General features: G+C 43.9%; 1 protein-coding gene across 3 annotated transcripts in view; it reads left to right on the top strand.

Annotated features, from left to right (window-relative positions):
* klc1a (kinesin light chain 1a) overlaps window positions 1-16,546 on the top strand; it is a 42,720-nt gene that overhangs the window by 20,807 nt on the left and 5,367 nt on the right. Inside the window, exons 8-15 of one of the 3 annotated variants that reach the window (XM_080012228.1) lie at window positions 2,689-2,862; window positions 3,013-3,112; window positions 3,532-3,584; window positions 5,026-5,093; window positions 5,987-6,095; window positions 7,147-7,281; window positions 13,375-13,505; window positions 15,529-15,595. In XM_080012228.1, coding sequence (XP_079868354.1) covers window positions 2,689-2,862; window positions 3,013-3,112; window positions 3,532-3,584; window positions 5,026-5,093; window positions 5,987-6,095; window positions 7,147-7,281; window positions 13,375-13,505; window positions 15,529-15,595 — 837 coding nt within the window. Of the gene's footprint in view, window positions 1-2,688; window positions 2,863-3,012; window positions 3,113-3,531; window positions 3,585-5,025; window positions 5,094-5,986; window positions 6,096-7,146; window positions 7,309-13,374; window positions 13,506-15,528; window positions 15,596-16,546 lie in introns of all 3 variants that reach the window. The other 2 variants (XM_080012227.1, XM_080012229.1) reach the window with 2 other exon arrangements.

Genomic DNA, 16,546 nt, shown 5'->3' with positions numbered 1-16,546 from the left:
TGCATTTCAGCACGTTCTGAGTGATGTCGACTGGGAAATGTTCTAATCAAGTTCCAGTGACGTCAGCGATTTTATGGAAGTAGCTGTGAGCTTCATACCTACGTTAGCGGACAGTATCGTTCCTACAGTGAAAGTTTGAATGTTTCCTAACCAGAAACTGTAAGTCGATAAATCCCTCCGGCGCTCTGAACGCTCGCACGGCCGCTTATAACGACGGTCTTGTACGCGGACATATGGACAATTACAAAGCGGCGTCGTACAAACTGAGGAGGGCGGTGAAGGATGAATGGACGTACAGGGACACAGTGGAGCTACAGATGGAGCAACAGGACACCAGACACTTGTGGCAGGGGCTGTGGACTATTACTAACGACAAGAGCAGCCCCTCCCCAGCCACGAGTGTGGACGGCTCCTTAGCCTCGGAGAGCTCTGATGCATGTGACCACCAGGAAAGCTATGGGTACTGAAGACCTGTGCGAACCAGCTAGCCCCAGTGCTCACTAGGATATTCAATGCCCTGCTGGCCAAGTCCGGGGTCCCGTCCTGCTTCAAGAGGTCCACCATCATCCCTGTGCCGAAGAACGCCTCTCCAGCCTGCTTGAATGACTACCGTCTGGTGGCCCTCACCTCGGTGGTCATGAAGTGCTTTGAGAGGCTGATTTAGGACTACATCTGCGCCTCCCTCCCCCGCACCATTGACCTGCTGTAGTTCGCATACCAGCCGAACAGATCTATCTTATTATGTAAGATTGCGGTTCATTGACCACAGTTCAGCTTTCCATACCATAGTCCTCACCAGACTGGCTGTCAAGCTGCTAGAGCTAGGACTGAACGCTCCGGCAGCGTCTTTACCACCTCAGGCAGCTGAAGAAATTCAGGGTCTCGTGAGGATCCTCAAGTCCTTCTCCTGTGGAGCAGTGGAGAGCATCCTGACAGGCAACATCACTGCCTGCTTTGGGAACTGTACTGCTCAGGACAGGTGGGCCCTGCAGAGGGTGGTGCGTTCAGCCCAGTCTGTATTGTGCGCTGCATACAATACCGTGTAGTGCGGCGTCTCAGCGTCAAGCATCTCATCGCACATCACTTTTCTCAGTCTCGTTCCTGCAGTCTGTCAGTATTCACTACACTAGCATTTGCCCCCTTACCGTGAAATAACACGGGTCCTGCTGATCGGCCTGGTCCTAGGAACAGAACTCGGTCGTTAAGTGAGGAGTACCTGTATACATAATTGTCTATTTCTCTTATTTCTATTTTGTATTCCCGTTTAGTATATTACTTTTTATTCTTAATTTATTCTATTTACTAACTGAATTATGTTTTAGGAATCAGTTAGTTCAGTTAGTTAGTTAATTAGTTAGCTATTGTGTCAGTTAGTACCTATTGTGCATGATCTCCAGGTGCGTTGCAATGACATTTAACTGCATATGCATATGCTCGTATGTATAAGTGTGTGATAAATAAACATCTTGAATCTTGGATCTTGAATCTTGTCACTCTCTTGTAAAATTTTGATTAAATTGGGTCCCTACGTGGACATTTCTGGAAACATTGTTGGCCCGTCAGGTCTTAATGCAGCACTCCCATCAGTAAACATGATCAATTCTCCAGCGACCTGACCTTGTGTCGGCCATATGGATCCTCTTCCGAGCTAATGGTGTTTACAGCCGGATGTCGGATCTCCAGCGACTAGCTTCTCTGAACCTCACTACACAACCATCCTATAATATAAACTGTTGTTCTGCAAAATGACAAAAGATCTGTCCATTACATTTTTTATCTCTCTTGCAGTGTCTGTGCTCAAAATGAACTATGTTAATGTAGTATCAGACCAACTCTGAGGTCACAGAGTTAAGTGTGCTATCCCAGCGTTGTTGATAGGATTCTAGTGTCTTTTTGTTGCTCTGCTTGTTGTAACTGACCGTTGGAACGCTGCACTGCCTCTGTGTTTATTCAGTCTGTATGTGGTCAAACTGGTCGATGGTCTAAAGTTCTTGACCACCAGCTCAGGCTGCTGCCTCTGAAGCCGGGACGAGCAGTGACACCACCCAGGTGGAGACGTGAAAGTCAGCAGACAGTATAAAATGTTTTTTGAATATCTAGCAACCACAACTGAGAAGTGTACCAGTAAAAAAACATGAACCAGACCATGTAGGAAGCCAATGTGGAAGTGGCTTAAGTTAAGCTAATATTCTGTTTCAGGAAACCTCAGACTAATTGAAGTCAATAGAGGGGAAAAAAAAATACGCTTCTTGCTCGGAATATAAAGTTAATAAATGTTTTCAAAAATACTTGCTAAAATGACAGAAAGCGTAAACCCAAACACGAGACTTCAAATCGTCTCTTCAAAAATCAACATGTGACGTCACAGACGCTATGTCCATTTCTTTCTCTATTTTCTATAGTCTGTGATCTAGACAATAAATTAGTTTCTAAAATAAATGTTTGCTGGTGAAATAAAGCACAGCCAGAAAAAATTACTATTAGATGGTCGCAGGATTTGGCAGGATTCGCAGGATTTCCAAAATTCAGCCTGATTGCTTGCCCTCCGTAACCCAAAGTTTTCCAGTATTACCATGCAGCTGCTAGGGTGGTTGGGAAATGGCCATCCACCGCCCAGCTTGTCCAAGGTGTGAAATGTCTGCTTATTTAGCTGTACAAAGCGTTGTTTTAACAGAAGCCCCCCTGCAGGTGCTAGGGAAGGACCACCCGGACGTGGCCAAGCAGCTGAACAACCTGGCGTTGCTTTGCCAGAACCAGGGCAAGTACGAGGAGGTGGAGTACTACTACATGAGGGCTTTGGAGATCTACCAGACGAAGCTGGGCCCCGACGACCCCAACGTGGCTAAGACCAAGAACAACCTGGTGAGGACAGCAGCCAACCCAACGGGCTGGATGGAGGGATGGTATCTATGTCGAGAGATATCATCTTTCTGTCTGTCTGTCTCTAAATCTGTCTGTCTGTCTGTCCGGCTGTTTTGCTTTTTAATGAAGTGTCCTGTGTTCTTCCATCAGGCGTCCTGCTTCCTGAAGCAGGGGAAGTTCAAACAGGCCGAAACTCTGTACAAAGAGATCCTCACTCGCGCCCATGAGAGGGAGTTTGGCTCTGTAGATGGTAAGATGCCACCAAACAAGGACACTGCTTTTGGGGTGAAATTATTCATCAAATAATCAATCAATTAAAATGAAAATGTAAAATGTGTTTCGTGATGCGTCACTGAAAAATATAATATAGGAATATATCTGTGCAGAGTTTCCTCCGGCTGCGGCTCTGAAGCTATCAGCGTTTTAGACACAGTCCCTCTACTTTTTTAGCTGAGTCGTTTTGTTTGTTATTTTACCGGAGGCACACACGTCTATCTGCTGCTGGCTGATGTAAAGGTTAATGCTTTCAGCCGGCTCACAGATACGCACCTGACCTTTCTCAGCTGCCATCAATATCCATTCAGACCTGTCTCTCTCTTGGCTCGCTCACTCTGTCTCTCTCTCTGTCTCTCGCTAACCCTCTGACTCTGTCTCTCTCCCTCTTTGCAGATGAGAACAAGCCCATATGGATGCACGCAGAGGAGAGGGAGGAGCAGAGCAAGGTGATCAATCAATCAATTAAAATCCATTCATCTGTGCATCAGATTTGTTGGGTCATAAGCAGTGTCTGTCTTTTTACTTTATATCTTTCCTCACTCTATCATTCATCTGAACATGTTGTCATGAATGCATGTCCGTTTAGGTTTTGTCATGACTTGGTGAGAATTGTGCTTCCAAACCTTCTGCCATTTATCAGATTTTATTTATCCATATATTTATTTTTGTCAAAATGAGTCAAGGTCTAAAATCCTAAAACTACCGCTCAAAATACTTACTTTACACTTATCTGTGTAGATAGTCCAACTCACTTTATACTTTCCTTCATACTTACCTGTGGAGAGAATTTCAATAAAATCCTCGTACTTACCTTCTGAAGTTCTGTGTTTTAAAAAAAGTAAAAAAATACTGGTTAGATTTATTTTGTGACATACCTTGTACTAACCTATTATACCTACTCTACAAAATGAGATGGTTGGTCCAAAAAACAGTCTTAAATTTTGTTAAAACTTGGAAAGGGTCTTTCAAAATATTAAGTTTGACTTGAGTTTGTTTTGGTACCTGCAGACACCCTGTTTAGTATCAGCGCTACGCAGCAGTTACGAGCACATTTAAAATGTAAAACTCTGTGATCCTGTCCACTTTGGAGTTGGAAGGGCTGACTCGCATAAAGCTATGGATAAGCATATTGGCTCCATGTTGCCGGTGTTGGGAGACTCACTCAACCAGCAGTAAGAGTTTTTGGTCACAGTTTAAAAGGCTTATCAGTTTAATTTGGCGAAGGGGGAGCGACTTCTGACCTGCCTGTAATCCCACCGCCAAGCACCCCTTCATGTTACCTTTGATGGTATTAAAAAGCAGTAATCACCATCTCAGAACGCGCATTCGCCTGCTCCATGCTTCATGTTTGTTTTACTGGACCAGTTAAGGCCTGTCCACGGCAAATTGGATTTCTGCACGAAAAGAATAGTCGTTTTCTTTAAATAAGCACATGCTGACGTTGACAGTGTTGGCAGTGAATTATATATTTAATCCGAACCGGCTGCTGTTCGCAATACGCCACAGACGGTCCTGTATTTTGGTAAAAAAACATGACATTTTCGTATCTTTAATTTTAATATGAGGAGAAATCAATTGCAGCAGCCCTCAAACTCCCCAACGGAGATCCTGAACTAGGATTTGAACCAAGCATGGCCTTCAACTCTGGAACTCCTCACTTTCCTTTCTTTTTAGGATCTGATGAGCTTTTACTCTCTTGAAATTGTTTTTGCTCTTTTGTTCTCGGGAAGGTTTTAATACTCTGCTGAGATCGGTGCAAAACAGCACCAGACTTTTTTTCTTTACGTTGTGCAAAATTGTGTGGGACTTGAGAGTTCTGATTCGTGACAAGACTGCATTTTGGTTCTTGTCAAAATGACTGACTGACAGATATTTTTTCTTCCTCAGGGAAAGCAGAAGGACGGTTCACCATTCGGAGAGTACGGAGGCTGGTACAAAGCCTGTAAAGTGGACAGGTCAGTTCCAGATGCTACTCAATGCACTGTTAACATCTGTTGATAAACAGCAAGAGACCCAGAGAAACACCCTGGAGATCACATCATGTGATTAAAGCAGCTCACTGTTGTCGCCATTTTACAGTCAGTGTTTCCTCCGAGTCTAATCGCTGCTGGTTGCCTTGGAACGACTGCGCCACACCAGGCCATTATTATGTGCTTTTGGGGCTTATCTGTAAACCTTCCTTCCCACAATGCCCCAGTGCGGATGCTGTGGAGTGTTTTTAATGAGGAGAGGATTGGGGAAATGTGCACCCGTGAGAAGAGCATTTTGGTAAACTGTATTTACAGGGTTTGGGTGTTTGGAGCTGTATGTGGCTCTTTAACCCCTCCCCAGTAGCTCCCTCTGTTTGATGAACTTTATTATACAATTTTTTTTACAGTCCTCAATAAAAAGATAAAAGATTACTTTAGGTCGCTATCTAGGCATTGCCACCTTCTGTTTGTGGAAACTGAGAGTAGAAGGCAGCATTATCCTTTAATTATTTGCATTATTCTTGGAAGGAATCGTGTTACAAGGGTGTCAGAGGAATGTGCGCACTGACATGCCTCTGTTATAGGAGGTACAGGGACGATACGATGAATATAAATAGGATGTTGCATGAATGAGCTTGACTATTTGGTGCCCCCCTGTCGAAAAATGAAGGAATGAAAAATGTACAAAATGGCTCTCCCTTTGGCTTAATTATAGGAACATTACTTCAAGTAATGGAAGAATAGTAGACCGAATCAGATGTAGTACTACAGATATTACTACTGTAATATCTGTGGCAGTCCAGTAGTGATTGTAGCTATTATATCGTGTACACCAGTAGTTATTGTAGCTATTGTACGGTGTTGGTGCTTCTCCGCAGCCCCACGGTGACGACCACTTTGAAGAACCTAGGCGCCCTCTACAGACGGCAGGGGAAGTTCGAGGCTGCAGAGACGCTGGAGGAGGCCGCCCTGCGCTCCAGGAAGCAGGTGTGTTCGCAGGGCGATGTGGATGATGCGCATGTGCATTACAAAAATATTTCCCAAGAAGAAATTCAAATTAAATATTTTAATTCCTCATTACTTTTACAATGAGATAAACATTGCTTTCCTGAACTTGCAATACTGTTTGGAACTACTTTATTTTATTGTTTTTTCAGTATAGCTTTACAAGTAATCACAGTTACCAAACAAGGTCTATAGATTAATTAACTTGACACGTGACAACGTGACACTCATGGGGGGTTGCAAAATGTTGGGTTGCAAATGTTGGGCAAATGTTGGGTTGCACACGAATGTGGGTTGCAAAATGTTATATTAAACAATGAAAATAAACACAGATTCAAGATCCTTCGTTATGAATCCCAGCAAGATATGATTCAAAGTTAGTTGCTTATGTTGTAGAATCACTGTATTTTCTCCACGTCTGATAGTTTGCCACAAAATCTCAGCCAAGCCTCTTGGAGGAGCCATTTTTGCTTTGTAACATTTTGTGATACATTTCCTAGCAGCAGCTAACAGATAATCAGTTATTTTAAGTGTTGTCAGGAGCTATATACCTACAGGTATAATGCACCAACTATTACCAAGACAAATTTCTTGTATATGAAAATGTACTTGGCCCAATTAAGAGATTCTGATTCTGATGACCATCACTGGTTGTTTGAACCATGTCTCCCTTTCTATGGTACCCTCACAAAATTCACACGAGGGAGAATAAAACCCTGGACGTGCTGTATGCAAAACGTGAAGGGGACGTACAGCTCAGAGGTGTACATGAACAGGATGAAGAGAAATGTTTCAGAGCAGCTCCCTGGCCTTGGAGTGCACCTGTGTTGCTCATCAAATATTTCTGACCTCACCTTCGTAACCTCATGTGTTCTTGCTGAACTGTATCACAGTGACAAGGCTTTAATGTTGTGACCTGAAGGTACCGCTGCAAGCCGTGACATCTGTGTGTGTGTGTGTGTGTGTGTGCGTGTGTGTGCGTGTGCGTGCGTATGCGTGCGTATGCGTGCGTATGCGTGTGTGCACGTTGCAGGGCCTGGACACAGTGCACAAGCAGCGCGTGGCCGAGGTCCTGAGCGACGCCGAGCTGCGGGAGAAGCAGCACAGCCGCGAGAGCCTGACGTCTGACACCGTCAAGTACGAGAGCGGCCCAGACGGAGGGGAGGAAGTGAGTATGAGCGTGGAGTGGAACGGGGTAAGTACAGTACACAGCCCCCTCACGTGCACACACACACACACACACACACACACGCAGAAAAATCACTGAACATTAGTTTATTCTCAGGCAAAAGGTTAATAATGGTTTTAAAGAATAATTGATGTATTCACGTATTAACTTGTCGATTGTGCGTCTCTAAAATGTGCTCCATAAATAAAGCGTGCCTCACCTCTGCAATCCCGCTTTCATATTAACTGAAGAAATAAACCTCAGACTGAGCTGTGGCTGTCGGGCACCCCGCAGGCTGAGGTGGAAAATCCGGGTTCAGAAAGTAAATTTCCACTCTGGGATTTTGAGCCAGCCATGTGGATTGGCCAATTAGCATCAACCCAGAGGTCCAGCTGATCTGTGTAGGGAGGGAGGGAAAACATGGCAGGACTTTTAGTTCCTGGACCTGGAATCTTCTACCTCTGGTTCAAGTTCAAGAGATTATTTGTCACATACATATACATAGGGTCATACATATATGCAGTGAATTGTCGTGACACCTGGTGAGCACAATAAGCTCTATAAGCTCTAAAAATACAAAAAAATACCAAAATGTGCGTAATCGCTACAAGGTGCTGTCTCACTCATCGCGTGGACATTACTGTCACTGTATTACTCACCTGATTCATGGTCGCAATGTGTGCCGTGGTGCACTGATGAGGCTGATTGAGTCAAAAGCCAAAGCCCCTCTGGTCTGGTGGAGCCTTCTGGTGCTGACTGCAGTGGGAGAAGCTCTTGGGCTCTGGAGGCTGCTTCCAGCTTCCATGGCAACAGTAACCGTAGAATCCAGGGCAGCCAATCGGCATCCAGTCCTTTGAGGCCCTGGCCTGCCACATACAGCTACACAGACACGTCACAGCTTGATAACACCATCATCTACATCACAAGTAGTCTGCTCTGGTTTGGAGACGAGCCATTAATCACCTTCTTTAAGAAGTTAAAACTGTTCTTTCTACATCTCCTATTTCAACCGTTTTTTTATTTGATCTTCAACAGTCCCTGGTCTTTTTACTTTATTCATTAATATAACGAAAAAAATATCTTTAATTGAAGTGCATTCATTTAACAGTTTAAAGGGGACCTATTATGCTCCTTTTTACACAAGTTAATATAGCTCTCGAAAACATGTTTTTGAAGTTTATTGCTGAAAATACCACTCAGATTATGCATTCTAACATGCCTCTACAACCCTCTTGTTCCAAAATGGAATGTTTAAGTGGGAGGAGTAGCCCCGAGGCCCCGAGATCTGTGAGCCAACGGGCTTTGAGCATGGCTTCCTGCTTTCGTTGTATTAACTCCATGACTTTAACTTATTTCACCTCATCAGTCCACCAAAATCTGGTTCTGAACAAATTTGAGGAGAGAGATAAGCAGTCCGCTCGCTGAATCTTGACTCATATTCGATGTAAACGGCCTCATTTAAGAGTTTGTTCTGACTCGTTGCCGTGCTTCAAGCTTGACAGACATGGACATCGACCAGGACTCTCAGACGTGGGGACATGTGAAAGTCATAAAATAAATAAATCCATCTACAATAAAAAACACACTTTTGGATTGGTTTTGTTTGGGGAAAAGCACAGCGGATGGGATGGAGCAGATGACCATGTAAAGAAATCCATGACCAGCTGACGTCAGCTCGTGCAGAGAGGATAAAAAACGTTGCAAACAGAGCGTCCAGGGCGGAAACCTGAGCCTTTTGTTCACAGACATTACTTTGTCATTAGTTTACCTCATTATTTGACACTTTAATTATTATTTAACACTTTGCCCACGTCAAATGTGAACATCTCATAGTGTAACGTCATATATATATATATATATATATATGACAGAAAATAAGGAAAAGCAGAATAGGTCCCCTTGAAAGCAGATTAAAAAGAATGAGTTTTGTTTTGAAACCATATTTCAATCCAGATTCCGCCTGAATCATCTCAGCTCCACCGATGCAAACCCACATGTTCACGTGGTGATGGTGGTCACATGACTCATTAGGCGCTTCATTCCTCTTCCTGATTGAAACGTGGGCTCTGTACTGTACTGCTGTCCGTCTCCTCCTCCCATCTGTGTGGTCTGTGTGTTTGTGCCCCTTCCCATGCACACTGTTGATTCAGCATCTAGCGTCCTGCATGCTACACTAGCATCGCTGCAGGCAAAGAGGAGGACTGGCACCCTCACCAATGCATGTTAATTAACATTTAACTGCATCAAGACAAGCTGATGGATCTATGATCAGAAGATAAATGTAACAACAGCAGATGCAAATCCCCCCGACATTTCTCACCTTGACTCAAAGTTGGCATTATGGAATCTAACAATTTTGTAGGCGGTCAGGCGATACCATATTTGTTGTGACAGCACTCCTCTTAGTGTTTTAGTTATTCAAGCGATGCATCTGTCAGTACAAAGGACACAAGGATAAACATCCAAACAACAACATCAATCCAAACCACAAGTGCCAACATTCAGTCAGTGACATGGTCAACAGCGCAGACGGGATCATTTTACCGTTTAGTAACAGCCTGCTGATTCTGTCCTTTCACTATGGATAACTATAATTTTAACTTGTGATTGAACTGTATTGCCAAGTTTCCCCTGAAATACTGTTATTTTTTTAAATGTCCAGAAACGCCCCCCAGTGTCCACGTCCGGAAGTGACTCCTCAGCCTGTGTTTGACAGTTTTATGTCTCTAGTTGTTTGTTGATACAGAGAAAAGAAACGTCGCCACAACAAATATATAATTTATTTTTGTACTTAAAAAAAAAATAGGATTCGTAAAGCCGACAAAACGTGACTATAGTCACAGCCAAGAAACTGTATTCCTATGAGTCATTTAATATTAATCTGGAGATCCTGAAGTGATGTCCCAGCACCTAGTACCTCTCCTCTTTTTTTGTCTATGTGGTGTGGAGTTTTTGTTGGTGCCTGATTCTTGGTTCTTTCCATTTCTTTGTGTTTGTCTCTTTAAGTTCTACTTCATTTCCCTCCATCCTCCATCACCCCTTTAACTGACTAAACTGCTGTTTCTCTTTATGAATCTGTCTCTCTCTCACTGTCTTTCTCCTTTTCTCTTTGTGGCAATGTCTCGTATGTCTCGCTTCTGCCCCTCTCTCTCTCGCTCTCTCTCCTGTCTCTCTCTCTCTCCTGTCTGACCAGCAGGCTTAACTCCAGATGCCTTGTTGTGGTATTTAAACACTTGTCTTCTGCATGACGGACGCCTCAACTCAGCTCGACCCGACTCGACCCTCCGTCAGCTTCGCTCTTCTCTCCGCCTCTGACCTCCTCCCACACTCTGTCCCTCCTCTGTCTCTCTGTCCCGCTGGGATCGCCCAAGCCGGGCCTTAACTGGGCCGCACCAGCACCACAACGTCACTACTACTACTGCTACCCCCCTTTCTATCTGCTGTGTGTAGGACTGGTGGTCTGTGTGTCTAAACCAGGGATGTACCACCAATTGTTTTTGAATACTGAACTAGTTAGTGGGCAGTCTAGTTAGGGGACTCAACATCTGTGAGGCCATAACTTTTAAAAAATCAACTGGTGATGGATTATTTGGGGGAAAAAAACAGGAATAAACTGTATTTTGGCTCATCTCAGTTTTGTTTTTCCAACAGAAATAGTCACAATACAATAAATCCTACGTTATGGAATAATAGACACAAGAAACTAAAATGTAAGCAGCTTAGGGCTGGTTCATGTGGATAAAATCAGTCATCATCAATCACACTGTAGTTTTGACAAATAGTACAGATACAAATAAGTTTAAATTGGAGAAACGATTATTAGTAATATGCAGCTGTAGGAATGTGATTAATGCTCCTTAAAGTCAACATTAAACTACATGACATTACCAGAACCAAAACACCACACCATGTCTATTCTCATATCACAATGTGGATGTTATATTGACATATCTCCCAGCCCCAAAACAGCTTTGATGCAAGTCCAGTCCATAGTTTGACAGTATTAATTATAGTGCAGAACCTTAGTCGAGTTTGACGTTCACAGACTGGTGGGAGTATTTGGGACAGCCCTGGTCTAAACCCAGCTGTGGTTCTCTCTCCTGTTCTGTCTGGATCTTACAGCTCTGTGTTCCACCGTCTGGTCTGTTTGTGCTCCACCTTCCTCTGAACTGTCTGTCGCTCTGTAACACTGTAAAATACAGGACGTCTCCCAACCAAATGTCTGCTTTTTGCATCACACATTGTTTTCCAAACTGTATTCTAACAGCTGTTCCCTCCGCCTCACCTCCCTCTCTCTCTCTCTCTCTGCCTTTTACTGTAATGTAGTTTTAATGTCTGGGTAGAAGCGCTGGGTTTTTTCTCGTGACCCACATGATGTAAATACAGACCGTTCCATCGTCGTGCTCTCGCTGCGTCACATCTTCACTGCTCGTCGACGGTGTTTAGCCGCTGTGATGTCATCGTGATGTCATCGCCAGGTGCGGCTCTGTGGACGACACCGGCGCTCGCCGATATAGCTTCTGTAGTGCATGGAAACCTGAAATTACAGCGGAACAGATGAACTTATATTTATATAAACTGGGTTGCAGCATGACGCCATCACAGAGCGACCTGGTGTCGTCCATGAAGCCCCCGGGGGCCTGGGGGTGTGCTCTTCTTCTGCGTTCCTACTAATCTACTCTGTTCTGCCTGTGGATGCATCTTTCTTTACTTCTAATAAAAACTTAACTCTCTGCTCACCCACACCTCAACCTGTCTCCTCTTTGTGTGTGTGTGTGTGTGTGTGTGTGTGTGTGTGTGTGAGACAAAGTTGCTCCCTATTAGTCACTATTCTCTCTTCTACACACTGAAACACTATTTCACCATTTTAACTATTTCAGGGGTTCCCAAACCTTTGAGCGTTGGAGTTACTCACTTTTACCCGTATTTACTTTCTAGCAGCACGAGGGGTAAAATGAGGCAGTTGGAGGATGATCAATTCAGATGAATGATCGGTGACCAGGATGTTCGAGGATGTGAGCGTGCACTTTCAAAAAAAAAAAAAAAGCCGCTGAATCATTTCCAGGATGCTTCCTAGAGTTGGGATCATCATGAGGCTTTCAGGAAGATGCACAGTTAATAAACATGGTTTATTAAAATCGAATTCGTTGTACCTCCCGGCTGCCGCTGCATTTTAGCTTTTCTTAATGACAGAACTGTTGTAATTGGAATGAAAATCAGAAACCGTTTTGATGGGTATTGTTTTTACTAAACTTAGCAGTCGCAGTGTGACAGGAACAGGATGTCCTGCAAACCTCAAATCGGATCCGTACAAACCAGCGGGGCTCACAGCTCTGCTTGGTCCGTTCAAACTGACAGGTTCACGTGGTCCTTCAGGAAACCGCTTCCATACCGTATTGCATTATGGCCGCTTGACAGATAACAAGCGCAGTCCATTTTGTCAGAACATTTTGGGTTTTTGTTTTATTTTTCCTGGAGAAATCAGATCAGATTGAAGTCGTCTTTGAAGCGTCTTAAAGTGTTTAAATGGAAGTTTGCATTTGATCATGTATCTTCATCAACACATGCACATGAGATGGTGTTTTGCTGTTAGTGAGTGTGCCTGTGAATTACAAGTGTGTACTGTTTATGTGTGGTTTGTATGTGTGTGTGTGTTCACTCTTGATTGGATGGACAAGTAACCTGCAGCAGTATTATCCACCATGCAGAGCCAATGGCGCCAACAATCACTTTGTTAACTTTATCCAACTTTAACTGGAAAACTTTGCCAGTTACAGATCAACAGATGTAAACGGATAGAAATAGGAACTTTTAGCCCTATTCGGTCCTGTGATCTGGAGTCATTTGTTTCATTCGTTGTAATTAAATTGATTAGGTTATCTGTTATTAAAGATTAAAGCGGTAACGAGGTAACGAGGACGCCAAACCTGGTTTAGAGGGCAGGTCAGCTTCGGTTCACATATATTCATAACTAGATATTAATTGTAACATTAATCATTGTAACATTCATTTTGACATAGGTGCCCAAACGTGTGTGTGTGTGTGTGTGTGTGTGTGTGTGTGTGTGTTTAACCCTCCCTGCTCTCCGTGCAGGACGGCTCTGGCTCTCTGAAGCGAAGTGGATCCTTCAGTAAACTGAGAGCGTCCATTCGTCGCAGTAGCGAGAAGCTCGTCCGCAAACTCAAGGGAGGCTCCTCGCGGGACGGCGAGCCCAAACACCCCGGGTAACTATCCCAAAACACCCCCCGCTGTCCCCGGGTAACTATCCCAGACCCCTCCTGCTATCTGGCTGTAAGGTGTGCATGGGGGGGAGGGGGCCACTGGGCCTCCTTCCGGGTCGGTTCACTAACCCAGAGACTCGATGGGCCGGCTCTGCTGCCGGTGCCGGGGAGGAGGAGGGGCCGTCACTCTGAAGCTCAGTTTGCACACGAAACCGACCGGGGAGGAGTCACGTGCACACGCATGTTCTGTTTCCACTTCCTGACGTTCCAGCTGCCCAGAAACAGTTTGCTTGGCCTGTGCTTCTGATGGACAGTCCGCAGGTTAAAGGAATAGTTTGGATTTATATTTTAAGTGAATCCCTATTTCCTCCCCACCCCTCGTGTTGTAGGTAGGAAGATTTCAGCCTTTTCTCCAAGCTGGACGCTCCATCCTTCCATCAGGAGTTAAAGCAATGTGGGACAAATACACAAAGGTGCCAAAAGTGTATGATAATCTGTGTCGAGTATCTGTAAGATAACCTCACGTATGTTTACACAATGTAGAAATGTAAGTCATCTCGAGAAATGGGCACGTTTTTTCGTTGTTGTTTTTTTGATGTCACAATTTGACAGGTGACCCATTTGGGTGTAAAACTGACAGTAACACTAAGTGGCAGCAATGAACAGTGGATTTATTAACAAAACAGAAATCTTAAAAAAAAAAAAAAAAATTTAAATCCTGGAATTTGCAAAGCCAGGCGATGTGGCATCCTGCTGCTTCCAGTGAGTTTTCCCACTTAACACACATTGTGGATTTGTCCCCTGCTGCTTGCATTGAAGTGATGGAGCGTCCAGGAGAAGCCTGGAACCTGCCAAGTACTACGTGGGGGGGGGGGGGTAGAAAACAAGGGTTAACTTGAAAAAAAAGGTCCTGGTATTCTCCCTATGCCGTGGGTACAGAACGTTGCTGCTGTGGTGGGAAAACATGATCGGAGGGTTTCTAGCAGCGCCCGCGTGCACACGCTGTGGCTGGCAGCGCGGGACATGAGATTCTACTAATGTCTGCTTTTTAAAATGCATCTGCTTTTTATTTTGCCCGTGAAACACATTCATGTTGTGTTTGAAAACCACTAATATTTACGCCTATTTATTTTCATTTTGGACTATTTATTTCCATTTGTTTTGAAATATAGTTCATTTTATCAGCTTTGGATTTCTTTTATTTCTGTGAATTTTACTTTAAAAAAAACAAACAAACTTGTCTGCACGTGTGTTTTCATTTTGAGTTCTGTGCCGTGTTGGCATTTTATTTCTGAATAAAACTCTTAAGTGAATGTTTACCTGCATGCCTCATCTGTGTGCGCGCTAACTTTCTGTCGCACTTTGACCTCTGCGTGAGGATGATGAAGTCACTCATCGTCGTCGTCTCGTCAACCTGCTGCGTGGGCCAAAGAAGCTGATCTTTATCAAGTTACTGCAAAAAACACTTTATCTAGTAAAGTTTTTTTTATCTTTAAAACATGAAAAAGAAACATGAACCATCTGCTGAAAGTTTAAATTCCAAGTGAGCCTCTGAAAGTGGATATTTGACTTATTCAAAGAAATTGTCACATTCTGGAAATGATTTAAACTGCAAATAAATTATCTGGCGAAAAAATTATCTTTCGAAGCCTAATTATTGCAGTTGGGTGTATAATTATTTAAAGAGTAAACTGTATATCATTTAAAAATGCTGGAAATTCAAATAATCTGGGGGGGTGAAAGAAATCTCAATCTGTTTGAAAAGTGATGCCAGTTCTGCTGTGGCTCTGCCCTCTTCATTCGCTCGTGACATCACAAGTGGGGTGTCTGTCTGAACCCGGGCGGGGCTGAGCACACCTTGCTGTCTGGTGGTGGGTCCGCTAACCTGCGTTTGAATGTCACCCCTTGTCTTTAACCAACACTCATTCCATCTCCCCTGAGCTAAAAACACCCCCCTCACCTCTGACCCCTGACTTCTAACCCCCCACCCCCCACTGACCCCTGCATGTCACTGTCCTGGGTGCAGCATGAAGCGAGCCAGCTCTATGGGAGTTCTAAACATGGCGGACAAGGCGGCAGGAGACCACGCCCAAGTAAGGAGCTTCAGCACCACACCCGCTCAAGCCTACATCACATACTGACGACTGCGAAACAAACAGATAAACAAGTGACTTAACATTTTTACTTTACATTAAAAAAAAACAAAAAAAACAAAGTGGCTCTTTATATTGACAAATTAGACAATACAATCATGGAATATTTTCATTGTCAAAAGGCTGAAAATCTTGGACTCCTTACGTCCACAGTGAAGAGGTAGAAGGGGGTAGAATCGACGTGGCGGTTGGGAGGTAGAGTACAGTACAGGTAGAGTACTGGGAGGTAATTAGAGGGAGGTAGAGTACTGGGAGGTACAGTACAGGTAGAGTACTGGGAGGTAATTAGAGGGAGGTAGAGTACTGGGAGGTACAGTACAGGTAGAGTACTGGGAGGTAGAGGGAGACGGCAGAGTATTGGGAGGTAGAGTACAGTACAGGTAGAGTAGTGTTGGAGTAATGGCAGGTAGAGTACAGTACAGGCAGAGTAGTGAGAGGCTGAGTAGAGAGGTGGAAGAAGGGAAGAACAACAAACACACAAAGTATCAAGTTTATTCCCTAAATGTAAGGATACAGCCAGTAAATACACAAGTGATCACACAGGAAGTGTATTCTGTACATCAATATAAACATTTCATGGCATGAAAAAAGTATGAATTCTATCATTGAAATACTTTAATATAAATGATTTAGGAAAAAAAGCGTGATAACGACGAGAGTTGTGATGTGACTGTACAGAGCCATGGATCAAACAACAACAACTGAAACTTTTTAAAACCCTTTTGAACAGCTGAGGTTGTTACATTACATTACATTACATTGATCAGACGCTTTTATCCAAAGCGACTTACAATTATTCAAACACCGACGGACGCAGCCATCAGGAGCAATTAGGGGTTAAGTGTCTTGCTCAAGGACACTACAGCATGCTAGCAGGAGGAGCCTGGGATC

The sequence above is a fragment of the Zeus faber genome (genome assembly GCF_960531495.2).
Source record: "Zeus faber genome assembly, chromosome: 13".
Taxonomy (NCBI): domain Eukaryota; kingdom Metazoa; phylum Chordata; class Actinopteri; order Zeiformes; family Zeidae; genus Zeus; species Zeus faber.
The sequence above is the reverse complement of the archived record's forward strand: the minus strand, read 5'-3'. Positions and strand labels throughout refer to the sequence as shown.